At 39.1% G+C, this 23,086-nt stretch overlaps 1 protein-coding gene across 3 annotated transcripts in view; it reads right to left on the reverse strand.

Moving 5' to 3' along the window:
* lonp2 (lon peptidase 2, peroxisomal) overlaps window positions 1-23,086 on the reverse strand; it is a 69,417-nt gene that overhangs the window by 5,653 nt on the left and 40,678 nt on the right. Inside the window, exons 12-16 of one of the 3 annotated variants that reach the window (XM_072279629.1) lie at window positions 14,313-14,393; window positions 13,802-13,941; window positions 11,056-11,263; window positions 6,265-6,455; window positions 4,253-5,711 (exon numbers count right to left, since the gene is read on the reverse strand). In XM_072279629.1, the coding sequence (XP_072135730.1) occupies window positions 5,703-5,711; window positions 6,265-6,455; window positions 11,056-11,263; window positions 13,802-13,941; window positions 14,313-14,393 (629 nt within the window). In that variant the 3' untranslated portion in view covers window positions 4,253-5,702. Of the gene's footprint in view, window positions 1-4,252; window positions 5,712-6,264; window positions 6,456-11,055; window positions 11,264-13,801; window positions 13,942-14,312; window positions 14,394-23,086 lie in introns of those variants that run through there. The other 2 variants (XM_072279627.1, XM_072279628.1) reach the window with 2 other exon arrangements.

A 23,086-nucleotide genomic window follows, 5' to 3' on the forward strand; every position in this document is an offset into this window, starting at 1 on the left:
TAGACAAATTGAATACACTGCTATAGTTATATCTGATCACTCGCCCGTGAAACTGGACCTATGTTTTCCTTTAAACGTTAGAGAACGGCCTCTGTGGAGACTTAACCCCCTTTTGCTCTCTAATGAGAAATTTTGTAGTTATATAATCGGCTAACATTGACGCATTCTTCGAGACTAACAAAACTGAGTCGGTATCGTACTCTTTACTTTGGGAAACTTTAAAAGCTTACTTGAGGGGTCAAATAATATCTTATACTTCACATGCCAATAAAGAGCGTAGGAAGGAAATGCAAATCTATTTGGGACCTGGATAGAAAATACTCCGAGGCACTCACTGCGGAATTATATAAAAGCCGGGTTGATTTGCAAGCGAAGTTTAATCCTCTATCTACAAACCTATCAGAACAATTAATTCTTAAGACACGTGGCCTCTATTATGAATATGGTGACAAGGCGAGCCGGCTTATGGCTCATCAGTTGAAACGTCAAGCTGCATCACGATTTATTCCCCAGGTAAGAGACATGCACCAGAACTTGACAAGCAATCCAAAAGAGATTAATAACATCTTTGCAACTTTTTATTCCTCTCTGTATGCCTCAGAGTTCCCCTCAGATAAAACAAATATGGAACATTTTTAGATAATTTGGAAATACCAACTCTTGAACCAGAGGAAGTGGAGAACCTAGATTGGGCTCTTGGGCAGGAAGAGATTAATAATGCCATTATGGCTATGCAGAGTGGTAAGTCCCCAGGTCCTGATGGTTATCCAATAGAATTTTATAAGAAATTTAAGGATAAGCTCACACCGGTCCTTCTAGAAGTATTTCAGGAATCTTTGGAGAATGGCTCCTTACCCCCTTCTCTTTCACAGGCAGCTATTTCACTACTTCTTAAAAAGGACAAGGACCCGACTCAATGTGGATCATATCGCCCCATCTCACTTTTGAATGTAGATGTGAAAATTTTGGCTAAAGTGCTTGCATGTCGTTTAGAACGTCCCCTTCCCAAGATAATTTCAGATGATCAAACAGGTTTTATTAAAAATCGCTATTCTTTTTTTAATATCCGTCGACTGGCTGATGTGGTTTATTCATCGAGTGATTCTCCAAGTCCAGAGGTTATCGCCTTGGACGCGGAGAAGGCATTTGATAGAGTGGAATGGGTATACTTGTTTAGTGTTTTGGAGAAATTTGGATTTGGCAGAATATTTATAGCTTGGGTTAAGCTATTATACCACTCGCCTTTAGCGTGTATACAAATTATTTTCGATCTATTTCCCATTAACACGTGGCACTCGCCAAGGCTGCCCACTGTCCCCTCTTCTTTTTGCAATTGCAATTGAGCCTCTTTCTATTGCACTTAAGTCAACTACATTATTTCAACGTGTTAGAAGAGGGGACATGGAACACCGTGTTTCCCTATATGCTGATGACCTCTTACTTTATGTTAGCGACCCTGTAGGTATACTGCTATTGTGTCATTATTAGGTCAATTTGGAACCTTCTCTGGCTATAAACTGAACTTTCAAAAAAGCAAATGCTTTCCCATTAATAACTCTACAGATCCGACAGGAATCCTTGCCCTTTCCTTTATCTCAAGATGGTTTTGTATACCTAGGAATACATATTACTCGCTCTTTTACATCTCTGTTTGAAGCTAACTACAGGCCTCAGGTTAGCCAAATGAAGGCTGATTTCGAGAGATGGCGCAGCTTACCCCTTACTATAGCTGGGAGAATTCAGTCAGTGAAAATGACTATACTTCCTAGATTTCTCTATTTGTTTCAGTGTTTGCCAGTTTTCTTATCTAAGTTATTTTTTAAATCAGTCGATCAAGCTATAACCTCCTTTATTTGGGAAAATAAGGTCCCAAGGGTTAATAAGCGCATTCTTCAAAGAGGTCGTGACGTAGGTGGAATGGGTCTTCCCAGCTTTATTCATTATTACTGGGCATCGAACATTCAAAAAGTATTATTTTGGCTTCACCGGCCAGATATAATCTGGTGCCTGCTTGAGTCACGGTCTTGCCACTCCTCGTCTCTCCCAGCTTTAGTGTATTCTTCCTTACCATTGAAATCCTCTCAATTCACATCTAACCCAGTTGTGCTCTCCACCCTCAAAATTTTTAATCAATTTCGCTGCCACTATAAGTTCATATCAGCTTCAGTTTTGGGCCCTGTTCATAAAAAACATTTATTTCCTTCCTCCACATTCGATTCAGCTTTCAGACAATGGGGTTTGAACGGTCTTATGCGCATTAAGGATTTGTATACTGATAACGTATTTGATAGTTTTGATAACCTGCGCGGTAAGTATGGCCTTCTGCATAATTATTTTTTTAAATACCTGCAGATTCACCACTTTGTCAAGGAAAAGTTTCCCTCTTTTCCTGATCTACCACCTGCTATGTTATGGGAAAAATTCACTCTTAGCTTTAACAATAAGGGGCTGATTTCTGAACTATACTCTCAGCTGATGTCTTTGGGAGTTCAAGATCTAAACAAAACTAAGAGTAGGTGGGAGGACGACCTCGGTATGGACCTTGCGGAAGAATATTGGGCAAAAGTATTGAATAGGGTTCATTTCTCATCATCATGTGCTAGACTGGGGCTCATACAATTCGAAGTTTTACACAGGGTACATTTAAGTAAAGCCAGACTGGCAGACGTATACCCTGGGACAGACGCTGGCTGTGACAGGTGTTCCTTCTCTCCGGCTGGTTTAGTACATGCATTTTGGTCATGACCTCGGCTTGATGACTATTGGGCACTGGTTTTTAAAATTATCAGTGAGGTTTTGGGGGTGACACTGAGACCTTGCCCGCTTATAGCTGTATTTGGTGTGGCAGATGATGATTTGGGTTTAAATGCAAGCCAGTCAGATATCATTGCATTTACATCGCTATTGGCCCGTACGAGAATTTTGCTGGTTTGGAAATCTGCCACTCCCCCAACTGCTGCTGCTTGGTTAGAAGATGTAATGTTTTTTCTGAAATTAGAAAAGATTAAATTCACTTTGAGGGGGTCTGTGAAAAAGTTCTATTCGAAATGGGGACCTTTCTTATCATATTTTGGGAGTCTTAAGGAATTATCTACTAGTTGAGGGCATTTGATTGTACTTAGGAAGTTGCCTCCCATTTAACACACTTATAATTTACCTCACAGGGTGGTTGATGAATTGTAAATATGAGTGTATTTTGGATCATCTGACATGTTGCAGATGTGTGTGAGCCGTCGTATTGAAGTAGTGGGGGGGGGGGGGGGTACGGTTGTGAAATGTCCGTACTTGTATTTGTGAATTGTTGTGTTGTAAATATATTAGCTGCCATGATATGTTCGGGGAGGGCGGGTGGGGGGGGAGGTTTGTTTTGGGGGTACGATACTAAAGCAAAATGGAGGAAAATGTAATCCATTATATATCCTGTATTGTGTCATTCCTTCAATAAAAATAAAAAAAAAGAAAATCACAGTGGAACCTGCCTTCACCACAAATGCATTCCAGATTCTAATCACCTGTCACTTTGCTTGAGTATATACATGATGCAAGTAATTCATCCTTCACCAAATGGAGTAGCCTCCTATTATTCACCCTGCAAGATCCCTCATTTACACACTTGTCTAAATCTTCTCAGCCTTTCTATCCTATCATTTTAAATAGAGTCCCTATGCCAGAAAGCAATGTTATTTTTCTTCCTAGATCTTCTCTAATGATTCCTATAAAGTACAAATCAGAATTAAATAAAGCTCTAGCTGAGACCAGAGCATCAATAAGTACCAGAATTTTATGTCTTAGTAACTGCTTTCTCAATCCACCCTGCCATTTTAAATAATTTGTAGATGTTCTCTGTTCTCCCACCTCTTTTATTCTATATTCTATAAAATCCCTCCTATTCATCCTATCAAATAGTCTTAACCACCTATTTCTCCACATTAAACTAGATTTTTACTGAGTCTGTCACTATTCTTTGTAGTTCATAATTAGTTTAATGTCCATGTCATTAATATAAAGAAAGCTAATGACCCTCATTTTGATCATGAAGTAGAAAGATTCACTTTGCTCCAATCAAAAATACAAACCAGCACAACCCACTATTACTCATCCAATTTTCACCCCCAAGTTATCAATATCCCATTTAGCTATTGTAGCACCAACTCGAACAAACCAGTGCTGCTGTTGGTGGCTCCATGGGCAGTTAACCTTGTAAGATGTGACCTCTGATCAATCCAATAATAACAATGTTCAAAAAAGTTGAAGACATGTATTCGATCCTTTATTAGCAACTAGCAAAATATACAATCTTGAAGCAAATGAAACTTATGAAACCAAAACTAGCAATACTAAACGTACTTAATCGAAGTTAAGTGGTCTCCAAAAGATATGTCACCTGGAGGTACCTAGCTCTAAAACTATACAGAAAAACAGCATGAATCCATAACTTACTCCCTTCACTTTTACCACACCCCCACCCATGTGACTAACTACCATAGTAGTAGTAGGCAGCCATTGATCATGTGTCCTCTCCAGGGTGCAAGCCTGGGCAGGAAGATTTGAAGAACCAGCTACACAAAATACTCTGCAGATGCTGGGGTCAAAGCAACATTCACAACACGCTGGAGGAACTCAGCAGGTCGGGCAGCATCCGTGGAAATGATCAGTCAATGTTTCGGGCCGGAACCCTTTGTCAGGACTGAAGAGGGAAGGGGCAGAGGCCCTATAAGGAAGGTGGGGGGAGGGTGGGAAGGAGAAGGCTGGTAGGTTCCAGGTGAAAAACCAGTAAGGGGAAAGAGAGGCAGGGAGGTGATAGGCAGGAAAGGTGAAGAAGGAATAGGGGAAAACACAATGGGTAGTAGAAGGAGGCGGAACCATGAGGCAGGTGATAGGCAGCTGGGGGAGGGGGCAGAGTGACATAGGGATAGGCAAAGGGAGGGGGAGGGAATTACCAGAAGCTGGAGAATTCTTATGTTCATACCAAGAGGCTGGAGGCTACCTAGACGGTATATGAGGTGTTGCTCCTCCAATGTGAGTTTAGCCTCATCATGGCAGTAGAGGAGGCAATGTATGGACATATCTGAATGGGAATGGGAAATAGAGTTGAAGTGGGTGGCAACCAGGAGATCCTGTCTGTTGTGGCGGACGGAGCGCAGGTGCTTGACGAAGCAGTCCCCCAATCTGCGTCGGGTTTCACCGATGTAGAGGAGGCCGCACCGGGAGCCCGGATGCAATAGATGACTCCAACAGACTCACAAGTGAACCGGCTGTCGCTCATGCAGCAGGTTGCCCCTCTCCACATCACTGATGTAGTCCAAGGGAAGGGCAAGTGCCAATACAGCTTGGCACCAGTGTCGTCGCAGAGGTTGCCAGAGTGAAGTTGTAAAAACAGCATCAAACTGCCTTAGGGACCCCGGCTCCGGATTTCTTCGTCGGAGTATACTGCCAAAGCCTTTCCCATAGGTGGTTATGGCCGCAAGGCAGTGTAAGTTTAAAATCAGAGCTTTCCTTCTCCTTGGTGGGCTGCAGTCCAAGGCTGACAAGCCCCAACTGCCCAAAGCAGCTGGTCTTCAGGCACCAGTGGTCTGACTTTGCCCCTTCTCGTCAGTAGAAACAGTTCCACTGGGCCTAGTAGCTAAACCACACGTGAAGGCCAAGAGTTGGACTTGGCACGCCATTTGGAGCACTTTATAGGTAGTGCAAGCTCATCCCCACTACCACTCCTGGCTATGACAACACCATAATAAACATCATAAATGTGCAACTCAGAATGCAAAGCAGATAGAAAACAGATGCATAGCTCCTAGTTATTACGATTTAACTTTTCTGATAGACCATTATATTTTAACAAGACCTTCTAGAAGTATACCACATTCAACTATATTGTCTACAACAACTGTTACATCATCAAAAGATTCTAACAAATTGGGTAGTATAATTTATCAATAAATCTGCCTGCTTTGCTTTAATCTTCCTCCAGCTGGCTGTCCCAGATAAATGTTTCTGAAAGCTTTTGCACCACAAATGAAACTGACATGCTGCACTGCTGGAATTATCCTTATTCCCTTCCTTAAATAAAGGTTCTGCTTGTCCTAACTTATTAGCATCTGTTCTATCCAGACTCACGTGATAGTGATGTAGACTTAATTTTGATTTTTTAAAGTAATTACTGACATGCTAATATGGAGATTGAACAATATGCTTTTAAAATATTTTATCTAGTTTGTCAATTAAATAGTCCGATAGTGTGCATGGTGTAGTGTAATGAACACTTACCGGGAGAACAAGGCCTCGGAGCGTTATTTCGCCTGTCATGGCTACATCGGAGCGTACTAAGTGGCCACTGAACAGAGAAGCAAGGCAGGTTACTATAGTAACTCCAGCAGATGGTCCATCTTTTGTGACGGCTCCAGCTGGAAAGTGCAGATGTATGTCTGTGTTGTCAAGGAGATCAAAGCTCCCAGCAGCTACATGTAAAGAGAAGAAAATTTGTTACTGTCCAGATTATAGAAACACATTTCTATATATAAATTTGAATACACTTTTCCTAAAAGTCTGCTTCTGCAGATCAAATAAGAAGTCACAATGAAGTTTTCATAAGCTTTGAGTTCTCTTTTTGGGGTGCCTATGTATTTAGCGAATTAAAAATAGGAATGTTGTGTAGTATCTGCTTGATAATAATTTTAACAATTAAATTGAGCTGCTCAATTCCGATTTGGATATTTCAAATTTGTCAGAAAATTTATTTTGAATAATTAGGTAAGTAATACAGATGAATTACATTTTTAAAACAGTTCCTAAACATTCTCTCAAACATGAAACCGGGGGAGGAGCACCAAAGGGAGGTGATAGGCACGCAAGGAGATCATGTGAGAGGAAAAAGGGAATGGAGAATGGTGAGGGAGGGGGCATTACCGGAAGTCTGAGAAATCAATGTTCACGCCATCAGGTTGGAGGCCACCCAGACAGAATACAAGATGTTGCTCCTCCAACCTGACTGTGGCCTCATGGCCTGATGGTATGAACATTGGTTGTGTGTTGCTTAAATAATTGACCAATGTTTCTTCTGGGATGATCAGCATTTATTACTGGATACCAATTTAGATTTTGCTGCTACTTTTTCAATTGTAAATGTTACTGCTTAATTTCAGGTTTGATGAAGTGATGGAGAACACATGGTAAACACACACACACACCCCTTGTCATTGCACTGAGTGTGCGCACTTCAATGTCTTCCCCAGTACGCTCTCACAATGGGTCCTAAGCCAAGTTGACGCGCTCGGGTTGGCTTTACGGTGCCTTTCCCGCCATACACGGCGGAATAGTCCACTCTTTAATAATGGGGATATGTAAATGTGCACTGTATTTAATGTAGATACTTCTGTTTATTTTGTAACATGATTGTAACTACATTGTAGGATGCATCGACTACCAGGAAATCACACTGAACAAGGATAAGTACGAAGCTATCATTGTGCTTTCTGGTAAATATCTCGGATCGAGTTCTCGGTATTCTGAAGAGGGAGGATGAGCAGCCAAATGTCGTGATCCACGTAGGGACCAATGACATGGATAGGAAGGAGGAGGAGGTCCTGCAAAGAGAACTTAGGGAGTTAGGTGCAAAGTTGAAGGACAGCACCTCTAGGGTTGCAATCTCAGGTTTGCTACCCGCGCTACGTGCTAGTGAGGCTAGAAGTAAGAAGATAATGCAGCTAAATACAGGTGCACATTCCTTTATCCAAAAAGCTCTGAAGACCGAAGTTTTTGTTCGCCAACAGCTGACGTCACTCAGGTGTGACGTGGCAGCACCAGGCAGAGGCCGCCAGACGTCAGTTGTGGCTCAGCACTCGTACTGGTTACACCTGCATTTGCTGTTTGCTGATGTTTTGTGTTCACTGTTGACCTTGTGTTTAATTTCACTGTGAGAATGTCAAAAAAAAGAGCTGCATAACAATGAGAAAAACAGAAGGAAGCATCTATCATCAATAACACAAAGTGGAGTTATGGCAGAAGCTTGATCGTGGTGTGTCTGTGTGGCGTCTTACTAAGGAAAGTAGTGTCGGAACTACCACTCTATATGATTTAAATAAACAGAAAGACAAGTTACTGAAGTTTTATAGTGACAGTGACGTTCTACATTTATTCCAATAAGTCATTTACCATGTGTTTGATTCGGTTCGTTTGAAGCTGTATATTTTTATGTTTTATTGAATGTTTTTGTTGGAAACAAAATTTTTTCTTGTCATTATTCCCTAAACAATACAGTACAACAACTGCTTACACAGCATTTACATTGTATTAGGTATTATAAGTAATCTAGAGATGATTTAAAGTATACGGGAGGATGTGCGTAGGTTCGGTGCACCGCTGGGTCCTAAAGTCCATTGCACGGAAACAGGTTAAATAAGGAATTTGAGCATACGTGTTTTTTGGTATTGTGGGGAGGAGGTCTGAAATCTGAAAAAATCTGAATTCGGAAATGCAACTGGCCCCAAGGATTTCGGATAAGGGATTGTGGACCTGTACGTGGCCAAGCAGTTGGTGCAGGAGGGAGGGCTTCATGTTTCTGGACAATTGGGCCTTGTTCCAGGAAGGTAGGACCTGTTCCGATGGGACGGGTTGCACCTGAACTGGAAGGGGGCGAACATTCTTGCGGGAAAATTTGCTAGTGCTGCTCCAGGGGGGGTTTAAACTAGATTTGCAGGGGGAGTTGAACCAGAGTGTTAGAGCAGATAGTGAGGTGAAGGAGGATAAAGGTCATGAGAGAACTGCAAGTATAGTACGTGAAGTAAAGCCAGATCTAACATATAGAGAGGCTTTGAGGAAAGGGAAGCAGAATAATGGGTGTAAAGGTAGTAAGGTAGAAGGGCTAAAGCACATGTATTGCTATACAAGAAACATCAGGAACAAAGGTGATGACTGAAAACTTGGATACATACATGGAATTATGATGTAGTGGCCATTACAGAGACTTGGCTGGCACCAGAGCAGGACTGGATTCTCAATATTCCTGGATTTCAGTGCTTTAAAAGGGATGGGGGTGTGGGGAGGAGGGATGGCATTATTGGTCAGGGGTACTATTACAGCAAGAACTGAAGGCATTCTTCAATTATGTGAAGAACAAAAGGATGACAGGAGTGAAGATAGGACCGATTAGAGATAAAGATGGGAAGATGTGCCTGGAGGTTGTGGAAGTGAGTGAGGTCCTCAATGAATACTTCTCTTCTGTGTTCACCAATGACAGGGAACTTGATGATGGTGAGGACAATAAGAGTGAGGTTGATGTTCTGAAGCATGTTGATATTAAGGGAGAGGAGGTGTTGGAGTTGTTAAAATACATTAGGACAGATAAGTCCCTGGGTCCTGACGGAATATTCCCCAGGCTGCTCCACGAGATGAGGGAAGAGATTGCTGAGCCTCTGGCTAGGATCTTCATGTCCTCGTTGTCCACGGGAATGGTACTGGAGGATTGGAGGGAGGCGAATGTTGTCCCTTTATTCAAAGAAGGTAGTAGGGATAGTCCGAGTAATTATAGACCAGTCAGCCTTATGTCTGTGGTGGGAAAGCTGTTGGAAAAGATTCTTAGAGCTAGGATCTATGGGCATTTAGAGAATCATGGTCTGATCAGGGACAGTCAGCATGGCTTTGTGAAGGGCAGATCGTGTCTAACAAGCCTGATAGAGTTCTTTGAGGAGGTGACCAGGCATATAGATAAGGGTAGTGCAGTGAATGCGATCTACATGGATTTTAGTAAGGCATTTGACAAGGTTCCACACGGTAGGCTTATTCAGAAAGTCAGAAGGCATGGGATCCAGGGAAGTTTGGCTAGGTGGATCCAGAATTGGCTTGACTACAGAAAGCAGAGGGTCGTGGTGGAGGGAGTACATTCAGATTGGAGGGTTGTAGCTAGTGGTGTCCCACAAGGATCAGTTCTGGGACCTCTACTTTTTGTGATTTTTATTAATGACCTGGATGTGGAGGTAGAAGGGTGGGTTGGCAAGTTTGCAGACGACACAAAGGTTGGTGGTGTTGTAGATAGTGTAGAAGATTGTCGAAGATTGCAGAGAGACATTGATAAGATGCAGAAGTGGGCTGAGAAGTGGTAGATGGAGTTCAACCTGGAGAAGTGTGAGGTGGTACACTTTGGAAGGACAAACTCCAAGGCAGAGTACAAAGTAAACAGTAGGATACTTGGAAGTGTGGAGGAGCAGAGGGATCTGGGGGTACATGTCTACAGATCCCTGAAAGTTGCCTCACAGGTAGATAGGGTAGTTAAAAAAGCTTATGGAGTGCTAGCTTTCATAAGTCGAGGGATAGAGTTTAAGAGTCGCAGGGTAATAATGCAGCTCTGTAAAATTCTGGTTGGACCACACTTGGAGTACTGTGTCCAGTTCTGGTTGCCTCACTATAGGAAGGATGTGGAAGCATTGGAAAGGGTACAGAGGAGATTTACCAGGATGCTGCATGGTTTAGAGAGTATGCATTATGATCAGAGATTAAGGGAGCTAGGGCTTTACTCTTTGGAGAGAAGGAGGATGAGAGGAGACATGATAGAGGTATACATGATATTAAGAGGAATAGATAGAGTGGACAGCCAGCGCTTCCTCCCCAGGGCACCACTGCTCAATACAAGAGGACATGGCTTTAAGGTAAGGGGTGAGAAGTTCAAGGGGGATATTAGAGGAAGGTTTTTTACTCAGAGAGTGGTTGGTGCGTGGAATGCACTGCCTGAGTCACTGCTGGGGGCAGATACACTAGTGAAATTTAAGAGACTACTAGGCAGGTATATGGAGGAATTTAAGGTGGGGGGTTATATGGGAGGCAGGGTTTAAGGGTCGGCACAACATCGTGGGCCAAAGGGCCTGTACTGTGCTGTACTGTTCTACGTTCTAAATATTGACAGTTTTCACTATTTTTGCTAACTTTGTAAGTTTGATTTTTGATGCACCTACTAAACACCCTTGCACTAAAGTGCTAAGCGACTCCAACCATTTTTCCTTTAGTCTTAACCTACGTATCTAACATTGTCAATAAGTGGTGGCTGAAACTTAAATTTTCTATACGTACCGTTTGTTAAGTGATATTTCTTAGCATTACTGCGCAACCAACTTATTGCGAGATGGGCTGATTCCTTCATAACATCTCCTAACTGCCCTGTTAAAGTGAGCTGACCCTCTCCTTCCATTCGACTCGCTTCCACAAACATAATCTCACCACCCAATGGGGTCCAAGCCAAGCCTATGGCCACCCCAGGCTGACTAAGACGCTGGGATACCTGCATTGTAAAAGAAAAATAATTAAATTATTTAAATTGATCGTCAAGAAACAAATGCTTAAAATTTATGAGTAGTCTCCTAAAAGTTCAAAGCACTGCCTTTTCCAGAGTTTTGCACAATACAAGATGGAATTCCCAGATCTAACATGCTATCTATATTTTAAGATACGGTAGGTACATAGTATTTGGACAAGAAGAAGAAAAAGTCAGCTGATAAAATAACTTGGTAATTCCTGGTCTCAGATAGAAATGTTGGTCATCATTGACAGAAGAACTAATGTGGCCATGGCATCTATAGGGATCAAATTTCCTTTCCACATAAGGGTAGTCTGAGTGAACTAGCAGCACAAACAGTATGTTGATACTTAAAGCCAATTCAAATCAACCAAAATGATTTGGGAGATACATATAAAGTATTCCAAGCTATATTTTTAAAAAAAGCATCAGGAAATGTTCCACTTGTGAAAAATCAAATCAGAAATGAAGATAAAAATCTGCGAATGCATCAGGTCAAGCAGTATCCATAGAGGAAAATTTAATACACCCAGCTCTCTTTTCCTCCGAACCGATGAAGGTGCCTGGCCCAAAACAATGTTTCTCTTCCCACAGATATTGCCTAGCCTGCTGAGTTTTTCCAGCATTTTCTGCTTTTGTTAAAGGACATGTCACCAGAACTAGAAAACCTGAAGATTAAGTGTTACAAAAAGGGGAAGAAAGATCCAAAAAGGGAAAACCCGTGACATATCGAAAGGCAGGAGACAGTTAATGATAATAATGTTGCGACATAAAGTTAAAGAAGAAAAATAAACTACAAATGATTTTAAAGAGATAAATAGGAGGAAAGGCAGTGCAGTTTTCTGTAAATGTTGGACTGACCATAGAATCAGGAAGCTCAAGTCCAGTGCTGTTTCCTTAAGTCTTATTCTATTTAAATTTACCATGGCTTTCTTGCTGTTCTGTGCACCTTACTGAACATATTCTGAATGAAATAGCTACACTGATGTGTTAAGGGTCACTAAATAAACAAAAGTCAAGATTACCAGAAATGTATTGAACCGAAGGGAATAAGTTGGAATCATCCTTGAATTTCTGGATGCAAGACAAAATTATTTTGAAGCTTTATCTATTTTTATTCTAGTGGCCAAGTATTAACTAATGAGTAATCAGCCAAATACATAAATACTGTCTTAGCAAAATGGATTATTTAACTAAATGTTAATTTAACCTCCAACTAAAGTTAAGACGAAATTTCAACATCTTTAGCAAACATTTAAGCCCAGAACAATTATTTGTTACTTCAATGAATTATCTTACTCAAATCCTTGATTCTTATTACAAGTAAGATTATTCCTTAAAGTAACAAATCTTTGTCTATTTTTAGTGTTACATAATATCAGGATGTAAAGAAAAAGCAATCTATTGCTTCAGTGCTTAAGTATCTTTATTCAGGTTTTTATGCTTTCCCAAATATTTGTTACCAATTAGACAAATACTCAATGTATCGGAAATGATCAAACATTTGGTTAAATGAATGATTTATTTTGCTTAACCTAGATTGTTAAAAAAATGCAAAACTTTGGTTCATGTCCAAATACTGAAGCATGGCTGTAGAGGCACAACACTGTGGGCCAAAGGGCCTGTAACGTGCTGTAAATTTCTATGAATGTTATCTGGTGGTTAAACCAATTTGAATTATAGAATGCTGCATATTGTAAATAGTAACACTATACAGCACAGCAGCTGGTGGAAGCAATGCTATAATTAGGAGCAAGGTAGTAATGTTTACTGGATGCTTGATTATAATTTGAAAGAGTAGCTGGCCTTCACTTTGCACCAATTTAAAGTAAAACGCCACTACTTTCATGTAGCACTGAAATCAACTGCTGAGATTCTTGAGTGAGCATTTTAAGCATTGTTACTTCCCAAATGACCTACTAGTTGAGGAAGCCATGACATTCCAATTCATACCTCTTTTAGGAACATTCGTCCAAATGTTAATTACAACACCCACACAATGAAAAAAACCTGCCTAGGAGAGGAGTTTTCAATGAAATTACCCCTGTCTGGATCAATAAAGAAATTGATTTAAAAAAAACGGATCAGTAAAAAAAAACTATATTGAAAAATATCATTCCTCAGCAATTTATAATTCTGCGAAAGTCTGACTTTTGTGCCAACTTAATCATATTAACAAGAATCTTCTGAACAGATAACTTATGCCTCAAAATCTGAACTTGACAGAAGCAGAAGAGCATCATAGGAAGAAAAACAGATCATCTCTTTTCATTCCTTGTCAATTTCTCAGCCATTTTAACCTTAACCTTGAGTGTCTACTTTCACCTTAATGCTTCACAAAAAAATTGTCTATTTAAAATCTAAGCACATGCATAGCTTTAAACTGTGATATTATATTTGCAATTAATTAGCATCAAGCTGAAACTACTGTAAAACAAATATATTACCATTTTGAATATTCTGGTAACTGCAACGGAAATATTCTAACATGGCAAAGTAGTAAAACTATAAACCCAATCCTACCTCCATTTCATAAATGGGAGGTCCCAGAATGTCTTTCAATGCATGCCTATCTATCATAATTGGCATTTCAGGTGGCAATGCAAGATCTGTTACATCAGCAATAGATTCATCTTTGGTCTCCTCGGGGACACATTCTTTGTCTTTAACACACGAAAAATTAAGTTAGCTTATTTATAAAGGCTTCATTTTACTATGCATTTTTGACTAATGAAAATGGATATATTGTATACAAAATAGAAAAATAAATCATGAACTTAGGGAGGATTAAAGAGTTAAGAATAAACTCAGGAACATCTGAACATCTCAAACAGCAACACTGCAAAGGAAGTTCAGTAAAATGGACATTGCCATGGAGAAGGAATGCACTTCCAATATTGACCTACCTCTTAAATATACATAGTACAATATATAAGCAATTATGCTGCTCATACTCTTTAAACTTATATTTTCTATGACCTAGTTATAATATAGTTCTTGGCAAAATGTTATTAATGGTAAACATCTTACAAACCTCTACATGAAAATGCAGGATCTTTCCCAGTCACTTTCAGAATATATGGGATTCGATTCAATAAAAAGTATACATCTGTACCTGTTGAGCATAACTAGTTAAATATGACATATATAAGCTATCAAGCTACATCATAACTATAGAAAAACCCAAAAGAAACAATTTTAAGTCTATCCAATGTATGCAGACACCATATGAATTACGAAAGATTGTCTTTAAACAGCATTTATTCCCTTTGTCAAAGTTGTACTTCCATCTTTGTTAGGAAAGAGTTAAAGCAATTTAAATGTTTTGAATGAAGAGGAAATTCAGTGCAATACCAAAGCTGTGTTGCAATGTCAGAAATGCTATGCTATGAATTACATGGTGTCTACAACTTCAGGTGGCTGTTAAAGCCCTACATCATTATTTAAAGCCTATGGAGTTGTCCCTCAATTTTAGTCAATACTTTTCTTTCAACTGAACTCCAAAAACAACTTTCATTGTTCGTGACTTTTGTTACTGGGTTTGCAATTTGATGGATTTGATAAGTCCAAAATAAGAACAAGTTCAAATTAAATCTGGTTTCCTTTTCTTTTACTGTTCACAAAGCTGGTTGTCTGAAACTGTAAGATTTCTTTCAGGCCATCTTACATTGCCCTTGAAGTAACTGGCTTGCTGTCAACTACGCATACATTGTTATCAGGGTGGAGCCTGAAATCTGATTGCAGATTTTCCTTCCCTAAGGCTAGGAGTAAATCAGATGGGTTTTCAAACAGTAATTCATTGTTTCATAGTTAACATTACCAATACCAGATTTATTTATTTAACCAACTTTAAACTCCCTTTATGGGATTAAAAAATCATATCTATTATATTTATTCAGGTGAATAGATCACCTCATACAATCTTTCCCAGGCAAGAAAATTTCCTTCAAATCTTTGCTGAATTTAGTAATGCTGCACTCTCTCATAATTATTACCCCCAGTTTAGAACTCCACCACAAGCAGAAACACCTTCCTTTTATTTACCCAAATGAACACCCATAGTTTTCCAAGGAGCTTTAACACTGTACAGCCTTGGTATTTATTCCCCTCCAGAATTCCTGGAGGCTATTCAGTTTGTCCTGATTCATAACTCCTCAACTTTGGAATTACTACATTTATTTTCGTAATTTGGACTCCAAAACTTTGCATTCAGCTCCAAGACTAATCAAGATTCTATGAATACCTAGATCTCTCTGCATATGTGTCACTTTCAAAAGAAAATGTGCAAATAAATTATAAATGAGCCAATTGCTGTTTGTTGTCAATAGCTTTTTGAAGCTTTCCATGCAGCACATGATTAGATTAATGCTGGCTCCTGTCAGACTCCAACATATATTAAAAAAGTACCTGAGAAAGAGCACAATTGTAATTTTCAATGATCTCACTAAAGCAACTGAATGATAAAATTAGATTCATAATTCTTGTTACAACATGGATGGAGAGTTGCTAATCAGTTACATTGTGTGGTCCTTATTATTTTGAACAATGCCTGATATAGAGTTAGACAGCACAGAAAAATGGCCCTTTAGCCCACACAAGCCATCAAGCACCCATCTTTACTAATCCCATTTATCACACATCAGATGTAGCCTTAGAAGCGCACTTGAATATGAACACCATTTCTGGATTTCTATGTTTTTTATGAAATGAAAACTGGGAGGATTGGGCTGAGAGCTGTGAGGACATGCGGGTGGGGAAATTAAACTGGGTCAGGTAAAGCAACTATTTGGGCGCAATTAGGACCAGTATAAATTTCAAAAGAATAACCAGCTATAAAAACTAAGAAATAGAAGCAAGAATGGACTATTCAACTTGTTCTTGCCTTTAATTGGTGACTTTTTACTTTTGGACCACTTTCCTGTCCCCTCTATGGATGTGAACTCCAAGGTTCCCCTGTTGCTCCACACTACGCCAAGTTGAACTTCATCTGCTACTTTTTAGCACAGCTCTGCACCCATCAATGTCCTGTTTTAACTATGGCAATACACCACTGGTCACCAACCTCCAAGCAGAATACACTCCATCTACAACCATCCTCTGCCTTCTATGAGCAAGCCAATTCTGAATGCACACAGCAAAGATTCTTGGATCCCATGCCTCCCGACTTTCTGACTGAGACTTTTCAAACACCTTACTAAAATCCATATACACCACATCCACTGCTCTACTTTCATCCATCAATACATTTTTTCACATCTTCATAGAATCCAATTGGGCTCTTTGAAGCATGACCTGCCCCTCGCAAAGCCTTGCTAACTCTCCCCAGTCAGACTATGTTTTTCCAAATGCTCATAAATCACACGTTGCCTGGATTGGGGAGCATGCCTTATGAGAATAGGTTGAGTGAACTTCTCCTTGGAGCGGCGGAGGATGAGGTGACCTGATAGAGGTGTATAAGATGATGAGAGGCATTGATCATGTGGATAGTCAGAGGTTTTTTCCCAGGGCTAAAATGGCTAACACGAGGGGGCACAGTTTTAAGGTTCCTGGAAGTAGGTACAGAGGAGATGTCAGGGGCAAGTTTTTTTTAAAACGCAGAGTGGTGAGGGAGTAAAACGGGCTGCTGGCGACAGTGGTGGAGGCGGATATGATAGGGTCGTTTAAGAGACTTTTGGACAGGTACATGGAGCTTAGAAAAATAGAGGGCTATGGGTAACCCAAGGTAATTTTTAAAGTACATGTTTGGCACAGCATTGTAAGCTGAAGGGCCTGCATTATGCTGTAGATTTTCTATCTCTTCTCCAATATTTTGCCTACATTGAAGTAAGCGTCATTGGTCTATAATTCCTAGGCTCAACCTTATTTTCTCACATCAATAAATGCTCAGTATACAAAATATACACAAGAAATTTAACACAATTTAAGTAGAACACACAAGCAACAAACAGCTACTGTTTGGATGAAATTGAATAATATACTACACTGATAACAGTGTCCAACAATACTCAGTTGTATGTATGTACAATGGATTCCGGTTAATTGGGAACAATATATTTTGAGCGGCTTCCCCAATTAGCTAAATTTCACGGAAATAGTTAAAAAGATATTAAAAAAACAAACTACTGTTTAACTGAGTAACAAATTATTTAAATATATTTAGATAACTTTTAATACCTGTTGATGCAATGACAATATTAGCACATTATTTATCTATAGTATAAGGATTAGACCTGATTATTAAAAAAATCAAATATTACTATTTTTTTCTAGCTATACAAATACTGCCACAAGTACAAATTTGAACATTAAAATCCAGGTCAATGTAATATAGTTATTAGAGACTGCATATCAAAACTATTGAACTATATTTTTTCACAGGTTACATTTATTCATGCAAGATGGATTATGATTGTGTATACTGTGGCCCTTTCTAGTGGACGCAAGGGATGGAATAAATGGTACAAATCAGTATTACGAAAATCTGTCACTAAAATGAATCAGGCTAATAACATCAAAATATTAAAAGAATATTAATTATAACCCGTTCACTCCTCTACATTATCAGATTTTTACTGGAAGGTAAGTTACATTTACAGAAACAAATTCTGTGTTCAAATTTCCCAAATATATACATAGTATCACATTAGTTTTCATGGTATTCGGTTCAATTAATGAGAAGGTTCATTAGGAAGTCAAAGCTTTAATGCCTGGCTTTAGACAAAGACGTAAACAAATAAATTCCTACATTATTTCCACTTAAACAAAACTTGAAATATACTTAACTTATTAAAATTTATGTGAGATATGAATTCTGAACTAATTCCTGGAAATTCAGCTTCATTAATGTTGAAAATATTTTCAAAATTAATTGCAGAACATCTGAAGTATATGAAAACACTAATGATTTTATAGCTGATAATTCATCACCCACCAAATGGATTCTGAATAGGTGTAATGAAACAATAATGAAATAAAGTAACTACCCAAGCTACTCACTTTTCTATCTTGCTTATAACATTTAATAAGTGGTCCAACAGCATGTGTGTGTATATATGTGTATATTAATAATCCACCATCTGTCGAGTTGGAAATCCTGGTGGTTTGACACATCACACTGGCATCCCTATTCCTGTATTCCCTTTCCACTCACTCTGACCTGAATTCCTCCACTCCCACTTATCTGCTGTAACAGAAAACAATCATGTGTAGCACATGAAAAAAGGAATTAATAGAGTTGAAGTATTAATAGTTATAACATCAAACAGTTTGATAAACCCGTCAATCTGGCACCAAAGTACAAGGTATACCAGATTAGTTAACACTGTAGTTAATGCTACAAGCACATGCTGTCATGATTACATGTCATCAATACATTTGGTAATTATACTGATAGACTTATTTATCAGGAAAGATCAAACGGGCTGGCAGAAGACAGAAGAATGACTGAAGAAATCAAAGATCTTGTAATATTCCATGGAGCAAGTAAGAAAAAGGGCAGGAATAGTTCATGCTTTGATCCTACTCTGCCATAAGCTCATGCCTGACCTTTTACCTTAGTTCCATCTTCCTGCAGTTTCCCCATATTTGTTTATTCTTTTAATATCCAGCAACCTATCAATCTCGGTTTTGAATAAGCTCAATCACCGAACTTCAAGACATTCACCATCATGAGTGAATACACTTTCACTCATTTTATTTCTGAATCTAGACCTTGTACTGAAATTTAAACCGAGTTGCAGGCTCCTCAGTGAGAGAAAACATTCTTCCTCTATCTACCTCTTTATGAGCAGACATACATATGTTATTTCCACCTTCTAAGGCCTACAGATATAAAACTGTCATTAATGAATTCAATACATTTTTACCCCAGAGAATGGTCACACCGTGGAACTTGCAATCATGTGCAGTTGGACAAACAACATGGAAGCACCATGACAAAGCGTGTCAAATGTGAAGTGTGGGCGCCATGGTAGCGTAGCAATTCGCGTGACGCTATTAAAGCTCAGGGCATTTAAGAGATTAGAAGCAAAAGAATCATAGCAAGCAGAAAAAAATGTCCTTGTATACTTATTGTATATTATTATATTCTCTTAAGTTTTATTTTTGAACAATCGGATTAGTATTAATTTTCAGCTGTTTTACATACCAAATTAATCCTTAATTTTTAAGCTCACAATCAAGGATGTACAATTGAAAGACTCTTCCCCAAATAAGGCATTGATTACATTATTGTGTTATAGCCATTCACCTTCCACCTTTCTGGTGTCTAACACTAGCTTCCCACTCCCTCCATCTTTCTTAAGAATCCCTATAACCTGACATTAACTGTTTGTCCTTTCATAGATGCTGCCTTACCTGCTAAGTGTTTGCAGTATTTTCTGTATTTATTTACCCAGTATGTTATTGCTTCTAAACCTGTCCAATTCTTTCACACCATGAATTAGAGAGAATATTAAATCAGTCCTGCATTGATTGGAGACCTCATAGCAGTACTGATCAAATAGTGAACATTAACAGTGAATTGGTTAAGCATCCTCACAGTATTAGATAACTGTAACAAATGAATTATATTCTTCAAAATCTCTGGAAAAACATTAAGGACTGAAATAGAAACAAATGCAAGTGCTGAAATTGAAAGAGCTTCGGATTAAGACTAACTACCTAGTAATACGAACTATTTGTCCTTGATGCTAATGAATAGAGCTGAAATACTGCACAGTAATAGAGTGAACTGAACCAAGTGATATATCAGATACAATTGCCATTAGGTGTTAAAAACTTGTAGAAAGAAAGATTCTTCAGCCTTATAAAGTGAGTGGAACACCGCTGCATAATTGAAGTTAAACAACAAATATGAACGTTCCAATATTCAGTTCCCAGGATCCTAAACTCTGTCTGGAAGTAATGCTCACAAAGGACGTTTTCCTCAACATATTCAAGTACCTGTGCCTCTAAATTTATACAAGGTCACAACCAAGTATCAGCAAGAAATGCCAGTCTCTGAAGCAATACTGCCTACCACATATATTTTTATACAGCTTCTGATTTCTCCTACTTTTCGAACAGCACTGCCAGCTAGCAACAATTACAAAAGACAAAATCAGCAGCCTAAACTTTTGAAAAAAAATCTTACAAAAATAGCCTGATCAAGAGAGTATACAATATCTTGCAACTCTGATCTAAAAATAAACACCAACAGCTATTTTCCTTTGGGAAAATGCTGGCTATCAGGCAAGTACATGCTGTCACCACGGACATTTTTATTATAGCAAACCCACAGAACTAATTTCTACTGTAAAATACATGAACTTGAAGGACCAAACAGTCCTTCCATGTGAGGCAACACTTGACTTGCAAATCTGTTGGGGTTGTCTATTCATCCAGAGCTCTCAATGCGGCCTCTGATGAGAACTGCCATGAATTGTGGGACTGCTTTGTTGAGCAGCTCTGCTCCAACTGCAAAAAGCAGAATTTCCCAAAGCCAACCATTTTAACTCCTATTCCCATTCCAACATGTCAGCCCACAGCCTCCTTTTCTGCCACTATCAGGGTGGAGGAGCAACACCTCATGTGTCGTCTAGGTAGCCTCCAACCTGATGTCATGAACCTTGATTTCTCCTTGCAGTATTTTTTTTTCTTTCCTCCTCCCCCTTCCCTCATCTTCTATTCTCCATTCTGGCCCTCTTACCGCTTCTCCTCAGCTACCTATTACCTCTCCTCATTCCCCTCCGCCCATGGTCCACTCTCCTCTCCTTTCAGATTTCCTCTTCTCCATCCTCTACTTTTCCCACGCACCTGGCTTCACCCATCACCTTTGCTCTCCCCCACCCTCCACCCCCACACTTTTTTTCTGGAATCTTTCCTCTCCTTTTCCAGTCCCAATGAAGGGTCTCGGCCTGAAACGTCGACTGTTTATTCACTTCCATAGATGCTTCCTGGCCTGCTGAGTTCCCCTGGCATTTTCTGTGTGCTGCTCTGGATTTCCAGCATCTGCAGAATCTCTTGTGTATATGAACTTAAATATATAAGTTTTCTTCAGCCATTTTCCATGGAAATCCACGAGTTACTTGGAACTTCACAAGCCGCACAGAATAATAAGGGACACAAGAAATTCTGCAGATTCTGGAAATCTTGATCACACACACCGGCCTGCTGAAAAAACTCAGCAGGCCACCCAGCACCTATGGAGGGAAACAAACATCAATTAAATCATTGCTAAGGTTCTTACGGCTCAAAGAAAACAATCACAGCCTAACCATCCATTGCTTACAAACAAAATTCTCCAGTGATGGCAACACTCTTTATAACTGTCCTCTGTGTAATATCTTTCTGGTGAGCAAATCTATATATGATGCTCCAGCAGAGGCCTGATTAAAGTGAAGATTCTAACATGGCTCTCTGATCTCATAAAGGCAAGTATCCTAGATGACTCCCTAATCAGCTCTTTTCTCCATCTTTCTAATGTCAAGGATCATTCAAAGGTCCCTCTGATCCTTTATAGTTATTAGTAGCCTACAAATTATCTACTTGCTGATATTGGACTGGCTACAATCTTATTAAATAACAGAGCAAATATGGAGAGTCATATGAGGTACCTTTATTTCTTAAGTTGTTATGACTTCCATAGACACATCTTCCAAGCTACATACCATAAAGCACCCAGCTCTGGAAGAATCTGGGAAGTTAACTTCACCAAAAATGCAAAAATGGTATTCTCTGTGGACAATCTATTACATGAAAAAGTTCAAAACAAAAAACTGCTGTAAAAAAACGATTCAACAGGTCATTAATTGTGGAAAGATACACAGAATTAACATTTAAGGTTGAAGATTCTTTTCAGATATTCAGTTTTGTTGAAAAGGTCAACATTCAACATCAACTGTTTCTTTGAACAAGTTCTGACCTGCTGAGGGGTTTCAACATATTCTGTTTTTCTTTTACATTTTTAACCTGAAGGGCATATTTAATTACTGGAAATGCACTTTGTTAATTCTTACTTTATTCTTTTTATAGCCTTGCATGACAGGAGAATCAGTAAATATTGCTGAAGGCCAGTTACTTCGATTTATAAGTTGGGTAATAAAAATTAGTTATCATCTGAAATACACAAAGAATTAATGTGGCAGCTAAAGTATTCAAAGTTCAAAGTACACTTATTTATTACCGAAGTATGAATACGCTATACAACCTTGGGATATGTTGCCTAACACACAGCGACGAAGTGAAAAAACACATAGGGGTTTTAAAAAAGAACATCAACCACCTAATGTGCAGAGAGAAAAAAAACAAATCATGCAAATAGCAAACACAAGCAAATAGCGATCTGAACTGAAGTCCACAAAGAAAGACCCTTAGTTCAGTGCAGAGCCAAGTAGACTTCACGGAGCAGCAAGCCGAACCCTTGCCTCAGGCCCGACACCCTGACTTTTAACTCTGGTCCGGAATCTAAATCGTCGCCCAAACATCTGGTACAATTGCTTTGATATGCTCTAGGCATATTACTCTTAAAGTGCAAATCCTTTACACAGACTTGCTATAATTTATGTTAAATTGTTACAAAATGTAGTCATTATCTCAACTTTCTTCAAAATTCGCTGCATTTTCAAAATCCCACATAAAGTGCTAAACAGCTCTGAAACTTCTCACCAGAAGTCTGCAACCAGAAATTTAGGCTAACAACCTGCAACTATTTCATACATAGACTAACTAAATCGGAAGTGAAGTCAAAAACCTAGCAATGATCTCTCATGGAGCTTTCATTTATGTGCAAATTAGCTAGGGAAAGCTGATTTTTACAATAGAAGTGAA

Source organism: Mobula birostris, chromosome 15, assembly GCF_030028105.1.
Source record: "Mobula birostris isolate sMobBir1 chromosome 15, sMobBir1.hap1, whole genome shotgun sequence".
NCBI classification, from domain to species: Eukaryota; Metazoa; Chordata; class Chondrichthyes; order Myliobatiformes; family Myliobatidae; genus Mobula; species Mobula birostris.